The sequence below is a fragment of the Corylus avellana genome, chromosome 2, assembly GCF_965113065.1.
Source record: "Corylus avellana chromosome 2, dhCorAvel1.hap1.2, whole genome shotgun sequence".
Classification (NCBI taxonomy): Eukaryota; Viridiplantae; Streptophyta; class Magnoliopsida; order Fagales; family Betulaceae; genus Corylus; species Corylus avellana.
This window is the reverse complement of record NC_142491.1, coordinates 24,871,380-24,892,343: the sequence shown is the minus strand read 5'-3', so window position 1 is coordinate 24,892,343 and position 20,964 is coordinate 24,871,380. Positions and strand designations below refer to the sequence as shown.

Genomic DNA, 20,964 nt, shown 5'->3' with positions numbered 1-20,964 from the left:
TGAATTATACTTGAATTTTGATCGAATGGTGATTTTAGAAGCTACATCAACTTTAAAAAGATAAAAAAATGATTTCTACCAATAGTCAAAAGAAGTATCCCTATTATAAACTCAATATGTTCAGTACACTCTTGGAATATATCATTGTGAACTATATGTATGCACTCTGATTGTCACAGTAAATGGGTGAGCTAATGGTTTATCTAAGTGACGACAATGTCTTATAGAGTTGGTGTTGCCAAATAAGTTCAGAAGTAGAGTCAGCAAGAGCACGATATTTTGATTTTGTATCTACTCAACTAATTAAAAGAGGAAAAAAAAAAATTACTTTCTACACACCGTATACAACTATACAAATAGTAAAATGGGATAATTTATTAAGTGATATTATACTTTACAATGAATTGACTGTAAAAGAATTACATGTTAGCATGCAGAGAAACGAAGCTTCTCCTATAAAGGATGGAACAAATCATAACAAATCTTCTTCATGGCCGGACTGGAAAAACCTTCTCCAAGAACTTATAAAAACGTGTAGCATATAGCTTGGGTTCAACAGCTGATATTGTAAGGGGGTTATGTTGCAATGATTTGCACGCATGCTCAACTTTCTTTTTCACATTGTATGCCTGCAATATATCGATTATGCCCATATAAAGAACAACGTCATAAACTTCAACAACTTCAACTTCAGAATCATTCTCATCCTGCTGAGGCTTGCAAATTGCCTGAGCTGGCATGTTAACTCCTAACTGCACACGTAACCTGAGAAAAGATGCAATTAGCAGTTATCTATATTTATAATATACTGCTGAGCCATCTTAATATGCTCCTAACTGGACAAGTAACCTGAGTAAAGTTGATAAGCACAGCAGAAATTATAATGTTGGGAGATGCAAGAAGATATAATGAACACGTGGATTTGGTTAGCTGCTGTAGTCTTTTTGACAGTTCGAAGAGACAGAGAGTGAAATTAGATCTAAACCGTTAAAAAGACTAAAGCACACCTAAGTCAAATCCAGTGTTATAACTCGTTGCATGCCGCTCATTGGGAACAATATCACGAGGCACGGCTACAATTGTCTAGGGTGGCAACAATGACGTTTGCGATTATTGTTCAAGTTGGACGCAATATAAAGACACTGAAAGAATATAAATCTAGATGTAGAGAGAGAGAGAGAGACGGTGAAACAAGAAAGAATCACAAATTGTTGGAAAAATAGGAAAAGGGTTTGAGTTTGAGTTCAAAGAAAAGACCGGCTAGGATGCAGTAAATGATTTACGCATTTCACAATTTACTTCTGTACCCATCAAAAGCATTATCATACCAAAGGGCAGTGAAGATGACAGATTTTTCCAAAATCTGGATGTCCATAAATTCATCTTTTTTTATTTTCATAAACCAACCGCAAGAAACAACAAACTTAGCCTAAATACCAAAGCAAGCCGGAGCAGGGAAAGGGGGGGGGGGGGGTCTTTCCCACTAACAATAGGAACCGAAGGGGGAACAATGAGAATGGCTGCGGCCCAATGTGTCGCAAAGTAGGCACATGAGTTTACACTTCTATTGACTTTTCTGCCACTCCAGGAGAAAGAGGCTGAGATAGAGTCACTAATAATAAAGAATTAGGAAATAAGCCACAAGATGTTTTCCTTCTTATAATGAGCTGCACATTCTGCAAAACGGCACAGATGGGGACTAACAAATATATGAATTGAGACACTAAACACTTCTATTGCATTCAGAATCTCTAACATCAGCACATCTCAGCTTAGATGCTAATAAATATATGTGCGCATGCACGCACATGCATGCGTCTGTGCACGCTTAACGATAAATATGTAATAACTTTTGAGTAGGTGCAGGAGATCATAATATCATGAGGGTTATCATTCCATGAACGTTAAGAGAAACTGTAAGGGGTTAAATGTTTAATTACTTTTTTTTTTTTTTGATAGGTTAAATGTTTAATTACTAAGAGAGAGAGAATGCAGTAAGTTAGCAACAGAAATTAAAATGATTGGAGGAGCTACCTTCCAGTACCAGGTAGTAAGAGATCAACTTCCTTGTCACCTAAAGAGTATGCTCTTAATGTATTTCCTCTGATGTGAGGACCTGGTGCCGTGTTGACAAAGCTGGGTTCATGAGTTACAAGAAGCAGACCCTTAGAACGAATCATGGGTACTCCTTGCAAAATTGCACCTAGTGGAAGCAGAACATAAGCTAAAAAGTGAAAGCTACTTAATAATACCTAAAAGTTTTAAAGAGGAAACTGAGGCCAGAGAATACTAAAGAAAGTCCAAAGAAGATAACTGTCCTCAGAAACATGCACACAAATTGTACACACATACAATTAGCAAATTATTTGCAAGAGTAAACAAATCGTTAAAATAATTACTGAATGGCAATAAATTATCCCCCTCTTCTCATGCATGTTTTATTCTCTCTTGAAAAGAATAAAACAAATCGTTCCGATAACTATTGAATGACAATAGATTATCCCCCTCTTCTCATGCATTGTTTTGTTCTCTCTTGAAAAGAACAAAACCGACATAAATAATGTGTGCAAAACATAACAAACACAAATCCTCATCCACTCCAGAAAAGAAAAACAAAAGAAGGAAAAGACAGTAGGATTCCTTGAATAACTAAATGATTGAACCGACCAAAAAGTAATATCTCATATACTACCAGAAGAGGGCAACTACTTTCATGAAACACTTTCTTATGTATCACCAAGACAGAGATCTTTGCTGGACAACTAAACAGTTAAATGACATCGAGATAGCAAAAAGATATTAACCAAAATGCAATCAAGAGCATAAGGGAAACAAATCTAAATTTATAAGATATCAGAAAGAAATATCTACCATCACCAGAAGGACTCTCATGATTATGCATAACACTGGGATTTTCTAAGAGAGCCTTCAGATGCTCAGGAGCTCTAAAGTGTAATCCCAACAGTAGGCTATAATCAATTATCTGCTGAGATTCTAAGAACTTACAGTCCAGAGAAATTTGTCTGCAAAACAGGAAAAAAGAATTCTACCAACATTAGAAGGTGGCCAACAGCATTCAATTCATCAGTTATATCATATTTTTAAATTCTCATTGAAATTGGGATCTCAAGATTCAGGATGTGCACTTTCCCTCTCATTCTGTTTGTTGCTAAATAAAAAGGAAAGCATAAGATTGTTTTCAACTCATTAAGAATTAAATTCATATGCGCAAATCAACTTTAAAAGTGATTTCTAGGTATTCTAATGGTGATTCAGATTTAGGGTTGCAGTTGGGATCACTCTGTTCCACCTATTTGTTTTTACTCTGGGCATGCAATATTGTACAATTTATGGTCCATAGGTATTCTAATGGTGAAAAAAACTAGTGAAATGGATGTCTGGAGATCTGTCAATGAAGGTGCTGACACCCTGTTATTGTTCTCATCAAATATGAAATTGGATAGGTAATTAGGAAATTAGGAAATTAGGGAGCCTGTAGGGAGCTCAAGCAAAATGATTTCCGTTCTTATGTGATAAGTTCATTGTGTATTATGTACAAAGTCTGGAGGTTTTGAGCAACAGAGTAATGCGAGCTTGAACTAAATTCTCCTTGTAGGAACAAGAGCAATTTTGGAGCATGATTATTTGGGTACTCCGCACAAGTTCATTTGCTGTAAGAGAAAGTTAAATACCCAGTAATTTGCTTAATCATTATCAGTGAAAGAAAAAATCATAAACCAGCCAGTGTTACAAGACTGTATTTCATTGGTAAGTAGCACGCATTTAGTGGGTATTCAACCCACACCTGACTCTGTACCTTATTCTTACAGGAAGAAAAAGTTCATTAAGCTAAAGCTTATTGGCTATTACAAGACAATTTTTAACAAGGAAAGAGTTTTCCTCCACTCCAATTTATAAAATCGACAGATCTATTTTAATAGAATTTTTAATGCTATTAAAAAAAATTTGTTTCTCACATCTATTTAAAAAAATGTGCTTCTCACATGCTAAATAGAGACATGGCAATTTTAGAGACTAGGTATTTGGAGGAAATTTATGTCCTTTTAACAATTCAAGAAGCCTCAGAAAGCCACAATAGAAAATTAAAAAAGAATAAAAGAATAAAACCAACGAGAAATTACTCAAGCTAACACTAAGTTATTATAATTAAATTACAAAAAATAAAAAATAAAGAGAAGTTATTATAACTAGCAACAATAGAAGAGAATAGCAAAGAAATCAATTTAGGGGGTTGAGCTTATAGTAGACCTTCCAATGTTCTCCTAAGGTGTCGTGTTGCTATTTGTTAGACGAGTTTGTTAGGGTTTTATGTAAATGGGTATTTGGTCATTGAAATATTTTTCAAACCTATATAAATAAACATGTGAGGTACGCTATGTAAGAACTAACAAGCCGCCTCTTCTTCTCAAAAGTTTCCATGCAAATTCTACAACATTGCATCAGAGCATAGGGTTTAACCCAATTTGGTCTAGGGCCACATTTCCAACCCCTAAAACTCGTGAGGCGCTATAACTGCAAGTTGAGGGATAGCAGATTTTTGAATATGAAGAAAAGCCCGATTTCCGAGTCATTGTCGAATTTCGGTGCTCCGTTTGTAGCAAGGGAGAAGGGGTCAGGTTTGGCTCAACCTCTAAAGTGGCCGTTTGGTTTTGATCCACCTTCGTAGTTGGTGGTAAGTCAATGCGAAGGATGAAGATTTTTGGGGTGAGGAGGATGGGGAGGATGAAGACTTTCCGTACCCTTTGGGTGATTTCCCCCTTGCCACTTTATTGGATTGGGCCTTGTTAGGGGATGAGGGGAACGTAATCTCAATAGAGGACACCCCTCAGAAGGTTAATGTAGAAGGGAGCTTTGGAACTTGAAATGCTCCATTAACTATGATGTGAAGGGAGCATCATCTTGGCGTGGAACAGAAAAGGCTCATGCTTGTTAGCATTTGAGGGTTTTGGGCTTTGATGCCTTGTGGGTGTTGGGTTGGGTTGTGGGTGCTCTTGCTATTTTTTGGGTTTCGGGCTTGTGAGAGCCCCTGTGCATACGACATGTATACCTATGAGTGCCTTATGCTTTTTAATGAAGTTTTACATTACTTAATAAAAAAATATATATTTAAAAAATAAAAAAATATAATAAAATAAAGACTGTTGGTTGCAAATGGATCTATACTGTTAAGTTTAACCTTGATGGATTCATTGAAAGATTGAAAACTAGTTTGCTTGCTAAGGGTTATACCTAGATGTACGGTATTGATTATGATGAGATGTTTTCCCCAGTTGCCAAAATTTCTTTAGTTCGTGTGCTTATATCATTGACTGCTAATCTAGTTTGACCCTTGTTTCAATTGGATGTAAAAAAATGTTTTTTTACATAAGGACATACATGAGTTGGTTTATATGGAACAACTACATAGGTTTGTTGCTAAGGTGGAGTCTGTATGTTAAAAAAAGGCTATTTATGGTCTCAAGCAATCACCAAGGGCATGGTTTGAAAAATTCTCTAAGGTAGTATTGAAGTTTGGTCTCCAAAGATGTCAGACAAACAATTCAATATTTCACTCACATGCGCAAGTTATATTCGCCTTATGGTATATGTCGATGATATTGTGATTACCGGAAATGATTCAAAAGGCATTGCCCAATTGAAATAGTTCCATACAAAGGATTTAGTCAAACTTCGATATTTTCTAAGTATTGAAGTTGCCAGATCTCGGACATGTATCAATTTATCAAAGAAAAAGTATGTACTTGATTTATTAGAAGAGACGGGTCTTATGAGTGCTCATCCTATTGAGGTTCCAATCGATCTAAATCAAAAATAACTAAATGATGAAAGGGACTCATTTCAAGATCCTAGTAGGTATCATCTTCTAGTTGGAAAGTTAAATTATCTTCCAATCACTAAGCCATACATCTCAAGAAGTAGAAGCCACTAATTTGAGTCTTCCTTCCCCCTCTCCTTGGAGACTAAGAATTACTTACATAAAAATAAATAAATAAATAAAGGTTCTTGGAGGCTCTTTGGGTTTCACATTAGGAAGATGTTACTCTTATTATCCAGTATTTGAAGAGAGATCTTGGTCTTGGGATACTTTTTTTTTTTTTGATAACGTAGGAGAACTTTACTCAGATTAATTACACGTCGCAAACGCATACTATACAACAATCCTCACTGTTAATCAAACTCCTACGGGTAATTGACTCCACCCGCCAGAACCAGTTATCAGATAATCTAGGAGCTTTCACCCCTGACGGGCTAAGCAGTTTATCCTCATGCCCAGGAGGCATCTTGGGATACTAATAAACCGAATGGACATCTCGAGGTAAAAGGTTTTATTAATGCAGATTGGATTGTTTCTCCTACAAATAGATGGTCTACTACAGGATATTGTACATTCTTAAGTGGTACTCTAGTCACTTGAAAGAGTAAGAATTAGACAGTGGTGGTACGATCTATTGTTGAAGTAAAGTACTAGGCAATGGCTGTGATTTGAAGTGGCTACAACATTTTCTTAAGGAGATTAGGTTCTCAACTTTGACACCTACCCCATTGTTTTGTGATAACTAGACAGCTTTACATATTGCATCTAACTCAATTTTTTCATGAAATGACCAAACATATTGAGGTTGATTGTCATTTTATATGAGATAAGATGCTCAGTAGAGATATATCTACATCATTTGTAAAGTTTGGAGATCAGTTAGCTGACATGTTCACAAAATCAGTGTGTCATAACAGGTTAGAGTTTATTTGTTCCAAGCTGGATTTATATGATATATATGATCCAACTTGAGGGGAGTGTTAGAAGAGATTGTTAAGGTTTAATGTATATGGGTATTTTGTTCACTGAGTATTTCTCAAACCTATATAATAAAACATGTGAGGTAGGCTACATAAGAACTAAAGACCTCCTCATTCTCTCCAAAGTTTTCATGCAATGTCTATAACACAATCAAATCCATTACTTATTATGAAACGGATCACTGATAGGTTATAAAATCAAAATTTACATCACATTTTTCAAAACAAAGGAACTTACCTAAAAAGGGATTCTCGCAATAATTTGTCCATTTGAAATTCATATGATAAATCAAGATCTTTCAATGTGGTAGTCTCGCCAATTTTGTCATTATCTGTAAATCTTCCATGAGATGACCCTTTCAGATCATAACGACGGTGAATTTGTAGTTCTGTGCAAAACATATTCCCCATGACCACAAACCGTACCTAAAAACAAAGGGACCAAAGAAACCAAAACTAATCATAAGAGACCTGCACAACAGAAAGGAAACCAGGGCCATATGACACGATGGCACATACCTTTTTTCCATCTTTTAATGTTATCCTGTGGAGCCCAAAAAATTTTGTTATTAGAGTGTTCTCATGTTCTCCTACATGACGGTAATATTTAGGTAGCATCTTGAGGAGAACCTACATAAAACAAAAACAGAAACAAAAATATAGTTTTATATATTTATATTTATCGCTAACATACTTCCTTAACAAGATGTACAATCATCGAAAGCCGATAATTTCCTCAACTTACACTCGCAATCAAAAATATATATTACAAAGAAAAAAGACTAAATTATCAAATAGACACATCACCTAAAGTCTAAAGCAAAACACACAATGTCGTTATTAAACCCACCAAATAAATTGTATTGCAATCGACTTCTTGATTAGAGGAAGTCTCTCTCGACTCTCACTGAATCGACCTCTAGAATTAGAGGAATTATCTAAACAACCTTTAACAAATAAACCCTCAGCCTGATCATCACTATCTTTCCCATTCAATCTTGTCCTTAACTCCATGAATTTCAAAGCAGACTTAAAGTCTACTAAGGAGATGGTATACTTACCATACAATATTAAATTAATGAAATTATCATAGAAACCCGGCAATGAACACAATACAATTAAGGTTTGATACTTATTATCAACTTTAATATCAATAATAAATTCATCAAGATGCATATGTTCCTTCATCTTAAGGGTATATAACTGTTTCTTCAAATAAAATCAGTTAGTGAGGAACTTTTTCATGTACAAACTTTCTAACTTCATCCAAAGACCAGGGAGCAGTTTCTTCATCGGCAACTTCTCTTAAAACTCCATTAGAAAAAGATAACAATATTACACTGTAGGCTTTTTCTTCAAGTTTCGCAATTTCCTTTGATGATGTTGATGGTGCCTCGCCATCCAAAATCTTTGTCAAGCCTTGTTATTGCAACAAAGCACATATCTCTATGTGAGAAAGACTGAAATTATTCTAAACATCAAACTTCTCTACTTTGAATTTTCAGTACCTATCACACCAAAAGAAAAAAAAAAACACTTGCGCTCTAATACCAATTTCTTGAGACAAATTAATTTTTTGGATTACAAGGAAACAAAAAGAATAGAATAAAATCAGTCAATCATACAGACAACCAAGATTTACGTATTTAAACTTTACAAGCCTACATCTACATACGGGGACAACTATTAGGAAATTTCACTATCAAAAGATGAAGTACAAATAGTAGTGAAAATAAAACCACTCAAAACTCAAAGCCAATACACCAAAAGAGAGCTTGTTGACAAAAGAGAATTTTCTCTAGCACTCACTACTGTGTGGCACCACAAAAATTGTGAAGAGTTTTTGTGCGGCTTGAGGCTCTCTCCCATTCTCTATGAAAGAACGAATATGTGCTTTTATAGGAGTAAAAGGCGGCTGCAAAATAGTGCATTTAATGCACTTAAATTTGTGTACTTGAAGGAAAAGAAACATTGTTTTATGTTGGCCAAAAACAACTCCTAATCCAACTACGATAAAGAAGTTTGTCGGCCAAAACCCACCAGCCAATTCTAAAAACCCATCTTCAACATTAGGTCCCACATGACTTGATTTAAGTCAAGTCACATCACAGCAACTTTTTTTTGTCAAATCTACCAAAAGTGTAGCTCAGGTTGCCCTATGGAAGGGGGTAAAGCTGGGATAGATAAAGGTCTCTTTGATCATTTACATATGCTTGTGTAAACACTTTCAAGTCAACCTAACCTCTCTAGATTCATCTATCTAGACTAAGCATGATCCAATTGCTCACTTTGTATGTCATATTTGGTGCAGTGGGAAGATTTATTTTCAATATCTGGAAATTTCTTTAAGTGAAAAAGAACCATTAACTTGTCCCACCTCTATTAGTCTCCTAGGCAATATTTATCTCCATTCTCCAAGTCCTCTCTAAATCCATGATGCTCTCTCTTATGCAGAATAGAAATCTTCCCCACAACTTTTTTTTTAGGGGGGGGGGGGGGGATGATGTAGGACAATATTTACCTTTATTTTCGGTAAAAACGAAAATAAAAAAAATATCAAAAAGAATATTGAAGCAGCGCCGCTTGATCAGAATTTTACTTATTCTCAAACAATGGAAGTACAAAAAGAAAGATTGCCACGATTCTTGCTGATTGTCAGTTTTATATTATGATTTTATTTTATTTTATTTTATTAGAACTTTATTTCCTTTCTTTAATAGGGTTAGATTTGCTTTAATTATTTTCCTTTCCTAATTACGATTAGGTTTACTATTGCTACTAGGATTATGTTTACTTTCCTACTAGGATTAGATTTACTTTCTCTACAAGGATTAGATTTACTTTCTCTACTAGAAGTAGGTTTACTTTCTCTACAAGTATTTTTCTTTTATAAATAGACTAGTTTGTTATGTAAAACTAAAATCAATTGAATTATTATCAAATCAGAGAAGTTTCTCTTAAATACTCTATAGAGTTTTATCTTTTTTTTAACCTGCGGGCTTGTTTTTATTTTTTTGGGTAAAACACGAAGAAGCTTCTCCTTACAGAATCAAAGAGCAGCGTCTTTGATTAGTTACCTTAGTCTTCCGCTACGTCAGTTGGTATCAAAGTAGGCTTTATCCTGATTAAGGCCAATCAGCGCAACGGTAACAAACTTCTCCAACAACGCCACTTGAAGGGGAGGGACTCTTTCAAGAGCCAAATTCATGATGTATCCGAGCCGGTGTTATCGGGATTCAATGGCCAACTTATACTACAACAACTACTTCTATAACAACGCCGTTCATGAGAGAGATGTTTCGAGATCCGACTACTAGCAATACATCAAGCGATCAGAGGCTCCTTTGAGAACCAAATTCCAAGAGCTCCAGCAGACAGCGCAGATGATGTAACAGGAGATGCGCCAGTTGTGCGAGTCATTTGAATGCAAGCAAATGCGTGCCCATTGGAATCACAAAGACACCCGGGAGTACCGGATGAATATCGATCTCCCTTCATTCGATGGTTATCTTCACATTGAAGATTACCTTGACTAAATAATGGAGGTAGAAAGATTCTTTGAGTACATGTGTATTCCGGAAGAAAAGAAGGTGAAGTTGGTGGTTTATAAGCTCAAAGGTGGAGCATTTGCTTGGTGAGAATGGTTGAAGCTCTCTCAATCCAGGAAAGGGAAAAGACTCGTGACATCTTGGCCCAAGATGAAGCAGTTACTCAATGCCCCGTTCCTACCACCAAATGACTATGGGATCCGAAGGGAACCCATTCGGTATCCTTATGTTGACCGATTCTGTGAGGATGACGTAAGCTACTTTCATCATGTCCATAATCATCTTCATAACTCTCCAAATAGGCCCTACGACTATTAAGAGAATTTTAATTATGGTGAAGAAGTTGTGGAAGATGTTAAGTTGGTTGAAGAAATGGAGTTGCCGTCAGAGAAAACATATGTGCAGCCACCATCATTGATTCCAACGACTACATCAATGGAGGAACAGCTACCGCCTCCTCCACCACAAGTGCAACTTTCTCTACCACAGTTGCAACCTCCTCCACCACAAGTGCAACCTCCTCCACCATAGATGCAACCTCTTCCACCACAAGTGCAACTCATCACGATCACCACAAAAATTGGCGATCCTCTGGAAGATAACGTTGAAGTTGAAGATGACGTCCATGAAGAAATCGTTGGGGGAATTTTTATGGAAAAGGACGAGAAGGAGAAAACGTGTCTTGGTTAAATCTATCTAGATTTCTCCAAATATATTTTTGCAGAGGAGCTGCGCGTGCCGTGTCCCAAAGAAAACTCGAGGACGAGTTTTTTTCAAGTGGGGGTGTTTGAAGTAGGACGATATTTATCTTTAATTTTGGTAAAAACAAAAATAAAGAAAATATCAAAAATAATATTGAAGCAGCACCGCTTGATCAGAATTTTACTCCTTCTCAAATAATGGAAGTACAAAAGGAAAGATTGCCACGATTCCCGCTGATTGTCAATTTTATATTAGGATTTTATTTTATTTTATTAGAATTTTATTTCCTTACTTTAATAGGGTTAGATTTGCTTTAATTATTTTCCTTTCCTTATTAGGATTAGGTTTACTATTGCTACTAGGATTATGTTTACTTTCCCACTAGGATTAGATTTACTTTCTCTACAAGGATTAGATTTACTTTCTATACTAGAAGTAGGTTTACTTTCTCTACAAGTATTTCTCTTCTATAAATAGACTAATTTGTTATATAAAACTGAAATCAACTTAATTATTATCAAATCAGAGAAGTTTCTCTCAAATACTCTGCGGAGTTTTATCTTTCTTTTAGCCTATGGGCTTGTTTTTATCTTTTTGGGTAGAAAACGAAGACGCTTCTCCTTGCAGAATCAAAGAAGCTGCTCTTTAATTAGTTACCTTAGTCTTCCACTACGTCAGGGCAAAAATGCAAAACCAGTCTTCATGGTTGCATCAATTTCTAATAAGCTCCCTAGGGTTTAAAAAGTGGATTAAACCTCCCTGTGGTAAGCATAAATGGATTTCCGCACCCTGAACTTCTGTTTGAAATTTTGACGGAAACCGTTAAGAGTGTCATATCAAAATCAATAATAATGTCTCCCATATAATAAAATATAAAAACAAAAACAAAAAGAATATAAATATAAATATTGTTAAATTACCACTTATCCCAAAAGCTTAAGCTAATAGGAAGAGGTAAATTTAATCATTTAATCAATACTTAACACTCTCCCTCACGTGTGACTCGAACTCCTTTTTAATAGGTGAGACCTAAAACGTAAAATATTTAATTTAAATGGAGCGTGAATTAACGGAGTCAAGGTTCGATCCGAGAACCTTTGGCTTAGATACCATGTTAAACTACCACTTATCCCAAAAGCTTAAGCTAATAAGAAGAGGTAAATTTAATCATTTAATCAACACTTAACAAATATAAATATAAAACAAAAAATAAAAAGGAAAAAAAGTTCTATAGAGGTGGCAAATCACCCCCATATTGGCTAGACCCCAGACGAGCTAGAGGAAGTAGCCGAACCACCCCCAGGCCAGCCAGAAGGAGTGACTGAACCACCCCCTATGGCCATCACCAGGCCTTGCGGGTGGTTTGGTTACCCATTCTAGCTGAATCTAGCGGCAATTCGGCACCCCCAAGACCATGGAGGGTGGTTTGGTCACCCCATCTGGCCGGCCTAAGGGTGGTCTGACCACACCCCCCATAGAATTTTTTTTTTCTTTTTGTTTTCATTTTTATATTTATATTTATATTTTTTTTTTCTTTTTTCTTTTTATATTTATTGTTATACGGGACACATGTTTTATTATTGATGCTGATGTGGCACTCTGATAGGGTCCAGAAAATTTAAAATGAAAGTTCATTTTGGAAAATTATTTGTCATTTATGCTTATCCCCGAGAGTTTTAAACCACTTTTTTTTATCCAATGTTATCATCTAGTTTAAATCTTTATTACCAATTACAAATCATTGAGTGGATCAATGTTTTCAAGAGACATTGATCAAGTGTATCTAATGTGTATAGGATCAAGTGTATCTAATGTGTATAGGTTATGTAATGTTTAATTTACCAAAAAAGAACATGATTTGTTTTTTCGGACATATTCAGTTGGTTTTATTTGTCTCTAAAATTATAAATATTATGTTTTGACCGAATGGCTTAAAGCCATCCAATTTGGATTTTTCTTATTTGTTATTATTTCTTTGAAAATGGAAAAATTAGATGTAAAAAGAAAAGGTTGTATTGTAGTCTATAACAAGTAATTTGTGATTGTGACCCGTCCTTGCGTTGGAACCTTTTGATATTGACAACTTATCAAAGAGGCTTCAACACAAACCTTTCACCTGCTTTCATGGGTATGGCTAGACAAGTGACCTTGGAAGATACCCATTTAGTTCAAGAACAATTTTTTCATTTGAAAAATGGGATATTAATCGACGGTTAAAAATTTAAAAATGAAAGAAAAACTAATCTCCGTTTATTAATGCTTTTTTAGGGTGTTTTTTTTGTGTTTTTTTGTGTTTTGTTTGAAATACCACAACGTTGAATAGAAGTAACAAGTTTGATGAATTTATTTTGAGATAGAAGTCCATTTCTTGCTTTCTTATGGAGTCATCCATCAAAGCTTTTTGAAGCCACAATAGATCTCTTATTTTGGGTTTCAATCTGATCAGGATCTTGCTCTCCATCATAAAGGTGGGCTCACATTTGATAATGTTCTTGAGGCAATTTGGCAATCAGGAATTGGCAGCACCAATCTTTGGATCACCAGAGAAGATGGGAGATATGTTTTTATTTTTACAACCAATTTTGTAATCCCTAGTAGCAGTAATATGATTGTACTCTTAAAACCAGCAATGGTGAAAGAAGCAGTGAAGGTGGAGGTAATGGTGCTACTGTTTGACCATATGGAACCTTTGGATGACTCAAGTAGTGGTTGAGGAAGACTCACTTAAGTGTTGTTAGGTTGGGTAACTCAGACAGTAATAGTCATTAAAAATTATATTCATCATTAAGCAAGTATGCTGCCCTCATTTCAATCTAGGAGTGTTAATGTTAAGTTTCAAAAGACACTTTATCTACATTCATTTGCACCTGTAGTCTTTTGAAACTTAACATTAAGAGCAGAATACTTTTATTTTTTCATGTATCCTTAATCCTAGTCCTATGTTTTTTTTTTTTTTAAGAAAAAAAAAAGAATCAGCTGTTAGCTTAAGGTTCTACAATTAGACTGTCACCTCTAATTACAGGAGACATAACCTTACTAGAAAGGCTATGCTGAAAAAAAAAAGGACAAAGTTAATCTAAGCATGCAACAAGGAAGCAACTTAAAGTTCATATTATATACATATTTTAATTATTTTAAGAGGACAAAGTTAAAAAAGCACGATTAAACTGAAACTAAATCCTCCAGAATCAGAAGAAGATATAATCAGATCTGCTTATAAGGTTGCCTATTGAAATGGAAGATCTTCATAGAAATCAGGGAACAGCTCAGTTCACTAAACAACAAGTAGATTGGTTGACATGGTATGGATTTGGAACACAGAATAGATAAGATATAATGAAATATGTAAGTTTGTCATCAAACCTTCAGTTCCGGTCTTTTTAATGTCTTAATCACAAATCTGTCATCATGAGAAAGATAGAAGAGACTGCCACTTTTCCCGGGAGAAGCAAGCTCCCTTAGACCATCATCACCACACATGGACATCATGTAGTCAGCCGCATCTAGCTTGAACATCTCCCTCAAATTCCTGATAATGTGGTTCCATTAATATGTGCAAATTTATCTAAAAGTTAGTCATACATTTGGTAACTAAGAAAATTGCAGCAAAATGAGAGCTTATGCCTGTGTATATGATTAAAACATATGCAAAAAAATATGAGTAATCCTACATACACTCCCACTCCCACTTTCCCACTCCCTGACGTGGCTTTTAATGGCTTTTAAAATTACCATTAAATTTGAAATGGACTACTATTGGATTTTAATCTAATTATAATTTTAAAAGCCACGTTACAGAATGAAAGTGGGAGTGGGAGTGTGTAGCATTTCTCTATATATAAAGCAAGGATACACCATTTGTGAAGCAAGTAGACAAGATATATCTAGGTTTATGGATTCAGTAAGCTAAACTTGGTGGTAAATATGTTGGTAATATATTTTTGTAACTAACACTTCTATAAATTATAAATAGTAACAAAATCAAATTGATCACTTGTGGGAGCCAAAACAATTATAACAGTTTTGTTTGACTCTTTAAGGAAAAAATGTCAACCACTTCTTCTCTTCTTGTTTTCCTTATATGCCTTTCTTTGCATGCATGTAATGCCCGACATCTTCTCACAGTTGATGAAATGCTGGGAAAGAAAACTCACTTTTCCATCAAGGTTGGTGCAATTTTTTAATTTTATTTTTTTCATTTGTTGTCATAATACTTAGTTCTTTTTCCTCTTCAAGTCTTTTAGATATGATTTTGTGCAGAGGGAAACTAGTAATAAAGATGGAATTTAAAGAAACTCAAATGGCCTAAATGATGGGGGGGCAGTGAATATATGTGTAATGTTTCAAGTTATTATTTGAACATTCCTAAAGTTGAAATCTAGATCTTTCATAGTCTCCCCACAATATGCAAAATAATTAGTTTTACTACTTAAATAACATTTGTAACAGCATGTGCGTTCTATAACTCAAACAGCAGCCAACATCATTAATTGAGTCGAAGCATCTGCTTCTACTGACGGTATCAAGAATTAGCTTCCACCAAGTCGCAATTCACTTTCACATACTAGGAACTTTGCAGCTTTGAACTACTCGGCAGAAGGTCTACGAAAGTGGGAAGTCAGAATGGTATCAGAGAACTCTTTCTTGTCCCTCATCTCCTTCCCTCTGTACACTTCACCAAATTGTGATTAGTGCTCCATCCATCTACCCAAGGGTGATCAATGGTGTATTGTCACCCTAATTAAAAACAGCATTCTATAATGTAGATTCTAAGCCATTCCAATTATTAGAAATGCACCAATAGTACTTTTCAATTACAAAAGTAACATCATAATTTCCACAGTTTGCAGCCTTTTTGGGATCAAAACAACAAGATGTATATTTAGTACCCCTTAACCAAAGGATTCAATTGCATGGTGCACATTTGTTTACTCTTTCACAAGTTAAGAAACCACTGTGCATAAGATGGATGGATACCTGAAGACCATTGGGCAATAGTCTTTCCAATGGAAATCAATAGAATGGTGTGGAGGTGTAAACTGGGAGCCCTTTCTGGGAAAATACATCCTTATTCTAGCTTGATGACCAAAATCAGAAGATCGCACTTCACGCATGGGCACTGGTGTAATCTTGCCAACAGTGTACCTGTGAACAAAATTAACTATTTAACAATTGTAATAGACAAGCATATAAGAATCAATTAAGAAGAAGAAGGAAAAAAAAAGAAAAAGAAAAAAAACAGTAAATGGCGGTAAAAACATACATTGGAAAAACCTAAAAAGAGATGAACAATATGTTAGATCACCAGTTATCCTAAAAACTTAAGCTGATGAGAAATGACAAACTTAATCTTTTTTTTTTTTTTTTTTTTTTTTGATAACATAGGAGAACTTTACTCAGATTAATTGCACGTCGCAAACACATACTGTACAACTTAATCATTTAATTTATATTCTAATCTATTTTAACATTTCTTCTCACGTATGAATTCAAACTCTCCGTCAATAAGTGAGACCCAACACATGAAATATTTAATAAAATGAGAGAGTGAACTATAGAGTAAGGGTTCAAACTCATGACATCTAATTTGATATCAAGTTAAATCACTAGTTATCCCAAGAACTTAAGCTAATAGAAAATGATAAACTCAATTATTTAATTAATATTCTAACACAATATACCAGCCAATCACACCAAAAGACCATCTTGGCAAGAGTGCAAACTAATAAAGAATAATCAATCATATATCTTGAAACTTATAATGATTGACAAGAATTCTAACTTAAAATTTAATTAATATTCTAACACAATATACCAGCCAATCACACCAAAAGACCATCTTGGTAAGAGTGCAAAATAATATAGAATGATCAATCATATATCTTGAAACTTATAATGATTGACAAGAATTCTAACTAAAAATTTATAATTTGCATACACAGTAGTAACGTACACATTTGATAATATACACCTTTTTTCAAATAATAAAAGATAGAACTTAGCTTTCTAAGTGCAGGGGCTCAATTGGTTTACCTTATACCAAGTTGCAGGTTAAGCATTAAATGATAGCTCTGATTTCCATTGAAAAAATCCAGACATGAGCTCCTTGTTGCTTCTTTCACATTAAACTTTTTATGCTGTTTAGTTTTGGGAGATGACTCTGTATATTTCCTAATTCTCTCTTTGATCAAAACTCCTTGCATGTATTCCCGTTCATAAACTATAGTACTGTTATCTTGCAACTCATGTTGACCTTCATCAGAGGTGTAGGATGACATGCCTGAAGATTCATGACATTTAAAGTCCCTGGCAGGATCACGGAGACTCCAATTTTCATCTAACGATGACCGCTTGTGTGAAATTCGACCTGCATTTCTTAAAGCTCCATCAACAAGAATCTTCTTAAAAAGGCTGCGCTTAACACTTGGTCTTGGACCCCTACCTTCCTCTGAGTTCAATGATGAACTATGAGACAAAAGACATTTTCCGTCATCATCTCCAAGAGAGTTACACCACTTATTTAGAGATGGATGTATACATCCAGCAGGATAGAATGTTCCTTTTCCATCTTTTAGGTCCCTACTCCACTTTCCAACATAATATCCCCCAGAAGCAAACCTATAAATTCCAGACCCATGTCTAACTCCATTTAACCAAAATCCGTCATAAAGATCACCATTTACCCATTTCATAATCCCTCTACCACACATTTTACCACCTTTCCAATTCCCGATATATGTGGTTCCACCATTCCAGCAATACCTGCCACAACCTTCATGTACTCCTTCCTTCCATGAACCTTCATATGTATCAGAATTAAAATACTGCTTTCTTCCAATCCCATGCTGAACATTCATTCTCCAGGCTCCGCTGTAAACAGTGCCATCATGTCCAGTAAGGGTGCCAAAACCATGAAGGTGACCCCCAGAGAAATCACCCTCATATTTTGCCCCAGATAACCAAATGATCTGTCCGTTTCCTGTCATTCTTCCTTGTTCCCAATCACCTTCGTATATTGTTCCATCTGACCATGTATATCTACCCTTGCCATTGGGCAGTACTCCCCTAAAATTACCACTATAGACGTCTCCATTTGGAAAGGCCTTGTCACTAAGTCTTAAAAAATAAAAAATACAAATACATTTAAACCAAAACTCCATCAGCTCTAGAAAATCAAATCGTACATAAGAAGCATGATTTCATTTATGTACAGCGAGACATTCTTACTTTGGAAAAGCGAGAGAGAAACAAAGGGAGGAGAGAGAGGGATGGAGAGAACAAGATCTACGAAGAAGTAATTATTACCTTTCAGTGTACTCCATAACCAGGGTATGAAAAGTAATTTAGCTGATCTGGATGCCTTCCACAGGCCTAATCTCAGATACCTTTCTCAACTCATAATGACATGTGAGCACTGTGAGAAGGAAATTCGTCTTTCAGCTTCACTGCCTGTTTAAGACCATCATGTCTAGTTAGGGACGCTGAACAAACAAGACAGTTTCCGGCTTAGTATTAGTCAAGACAGGCACATCAAAGAACCGTGGCAATTACAACAATAAAGCTTCCATTCTTCCCTGTTGCAAAAACAAAAATTCACTGCTATACAGTTCTTTTATCATCACTTTCTCTTTTTTCTTTCTTTCTTTTCAAAAATTGGGTCGCTTCAAAGACCTCAAGAACTTCGATTCTGTTTTCACATAATTATATTACTTCTTAGGTGCATTCTTTAGCATCAAAAAGAAAACAAAGAGCAGATTGTATAATGCTTTTTTTATGCATCCCAATCTTCACCTAAAAATAAATCTCTGCTTCAAGCGTGCTATCCCTTTATCAGGCAAATGTTAAACATATGATTTAAAGACAAACCATCCACTCTAAGGCAAGCGAAATGTTAACATCATTATCTCAGCACATGAAGTTCCAAATTATTCAGCCAAAAAGCTTCTGAAACAGTTATGGACAAGCATTTCTAGTTGAAAACAAGTAAAGAAAGAAAGGATAGGCACACCATGTAAAGTCATCACCAACCATAGTACCCAAAATTTAACAGTTAGCAGGACCCACCGTAGCAGATAAAGTCGCCGATAAAGTCGCCACCTACCATAGTATCTAAAATTTAACAGTTAGCAGGTCCCACCATAGCAGATAGTTCTGCCAGGAAAGAACCAAGATGACATTTGCATAAGTTTATAGTGAGCCTCTACAAACTAAACAGCCAGTCAAATCTTTCAAACTAAAAGGTTTAATGGCACGAATTACAGTCACTGACAGCTAAGCACTCCCTCTTTCAGTCTTTCATGAGTAGTTTGAGCCATGGAAATAAAAAGGTCCTTCTGAATGATGTTAATAAGCAGAATGTCCTGCATCTTCTTAAATTCAAATCCAAAACTCCACTTAGCAAATTGGGATTTTAGTGCAACTATCAACCACCCCTTCAAAATTCTCAGCCTAAAGCATAATGCACCATCTAATTGGAGGCATTGTAGGCCACCAACGCTTGTAATACATTTCATCTTAAATGTAGACTAATTAATTAACCTATGATTGATCATTTTCTGACTACAAACGCATCTTATCATTCATTCAACAGTCTTTCTCGCACAAAAAATATCAAAAATCCCCTCCACAATAATACAACACCTAATGTTTGTATTCGCTCAATCCCTCCAAAGCACATACAAACGTACGTTACAAGACAAATTGATGACTTTATCCATCCACCTCAATTAGCAAAAACTCTCCAAATAATTTTTTTTTTTTTTTTTTAAATGAAGCTCTTTAATCAAAGTAACATCATCAGAATCTTATTAGAATAAACTGAATTGTCCATTCCCAATTTGGCACAAAAACTAAATAATAATAATTTCTGTGTATAGAAATCTCAGTGACCCCATATAGAGTGATGAACTCACAATTGTACTTGATAAGGATAATCAACTTAATCAAGAAAGTAAACACTTGAAGTCTTGAACCAAAACAATAAAATACAATGATTTTAAATGAGAAAACATAAAGCTTGCCTGAGGTAGATCTCCGAAGCAAAGCTCAAACGAAAGAGGAATCTCAGATGAAATAAACTTCAAGTAAAACGAAGAGAAACCCACTTACTAATTCAGACTGAAAGAGCCAGAAACCCCATAGATGATTCCCTTTACCAAAATTCCATGCCCACCTCTGCCCACATCAGAAAAATTAAAAAACTATAAAATGAAAAATAGAAAGTAGCATTAAATTCAAGCGGAGCATGTCCCACCAGCAAGATCCTCTATGCTTGAAGTGACGCTGCACCTCTCTCTCCCTCTCCCTCTCTCTCTCTCTCTCACCCCACAACTCTTTTTCTAGTTTTAAATGTTGGGTTTTGTTTTGTTGCTGATGCTGTCATGCATGAAGGTTCTGTTTCTCCTTCACGCACCACCAGGGGAGAACGACAAGGACCACCCATCTACTGTACAGAATGACAGAATCTCGACACGTTTCAGACAGCATTCTCAGACCCACGAGGGCCGCCGTGGGACCCATGTGGTGGAGTAGAAAAACACCCTGTACTGGTGCTGTACCTGATTGAGACCGCCTGAACTATTCGCCACGGAAGGCATAGCATAACGCATAAAGGCATGGTGGGCGCCCGCAGCCAAGCAGCACAGCAGCGTTTGAAATGGGAAATGGAAGTGTGAGTCAGAATAAATAAATAAATAATATGTTATTTATTACCTGAGAATAAATAAAAAGTGAAATGACAATATATATTATTATCTCTCTCCGTTTCAAATGGAAGGATTAAGATTTTCTACGGTTGAAAAAAAAATGGGAGAGGATTCCGTTAGTTTTTTGTTTAGACCATCTTACCCTTATATTATAATTAACCGATTTTTTTCTAGTTTTTTTCAACCGGAAAGGA

General features: G+C 35.5%; 1 protein-coding gene across 3 annotated transcripts; it reads right to left on the bottom strand.

Moving 5' to 3' along the window:
• Nucleotides 1-355: 355 nt before the first annotated feature.
• Nucleotides 356-20,462, bottom strand: LOC132176580 (Phosphatidylinositol-4-phosphate 5-kinase family protein). 3 transcript variants are annotated; one of them, XM_059588838.2, is made up of 11 exons: nt 20,320-20,462; nt 20,175-20,240; nt 18,372-18,515; nt 17,100-18,182; nt 16,044-16,211; nt 14,430-14,595; nt 7,336-7,446; nt 7,055-7,242; nt 3,007-3,023; nt 2,035-2,203; nt 356-765 (listed from the first exon to the last, which is right to left on the bottom strand). In XM_059588838.2, the coding sequence occupies exons 3-11, from the start codon at nt 18,386-18,388 to the stop codon at nt 489-491; spliced, it is 2,196 nt and encodes a 731-aa protein (XP_059444821.1). In that variant the 5' UTR covers nt 18,389-18,515; nt 20,175-20,240; nt 20,320-20,462; the 3' UTR covers nt 356-488. The 3 variants fall into 3 exon arrangements, with proteins under 3 accessions (XP_059444821.1, XP_059444813.1, XP_088369312.1); XM_059588830.2 differs by having other exon boundaries at nt 2,872-3,023; nt 20,320-20,460; XM_088513186.1 differs by lacking the exons at nt 20,175-20,240; nt 20,320-20,462 and adding an exon at nt 20,087-20,168 and having other exon boundaries at nt 2,872-3,023.
• Nucleotides 20,463-20,964: the final 502 nt, after the last annotated feature.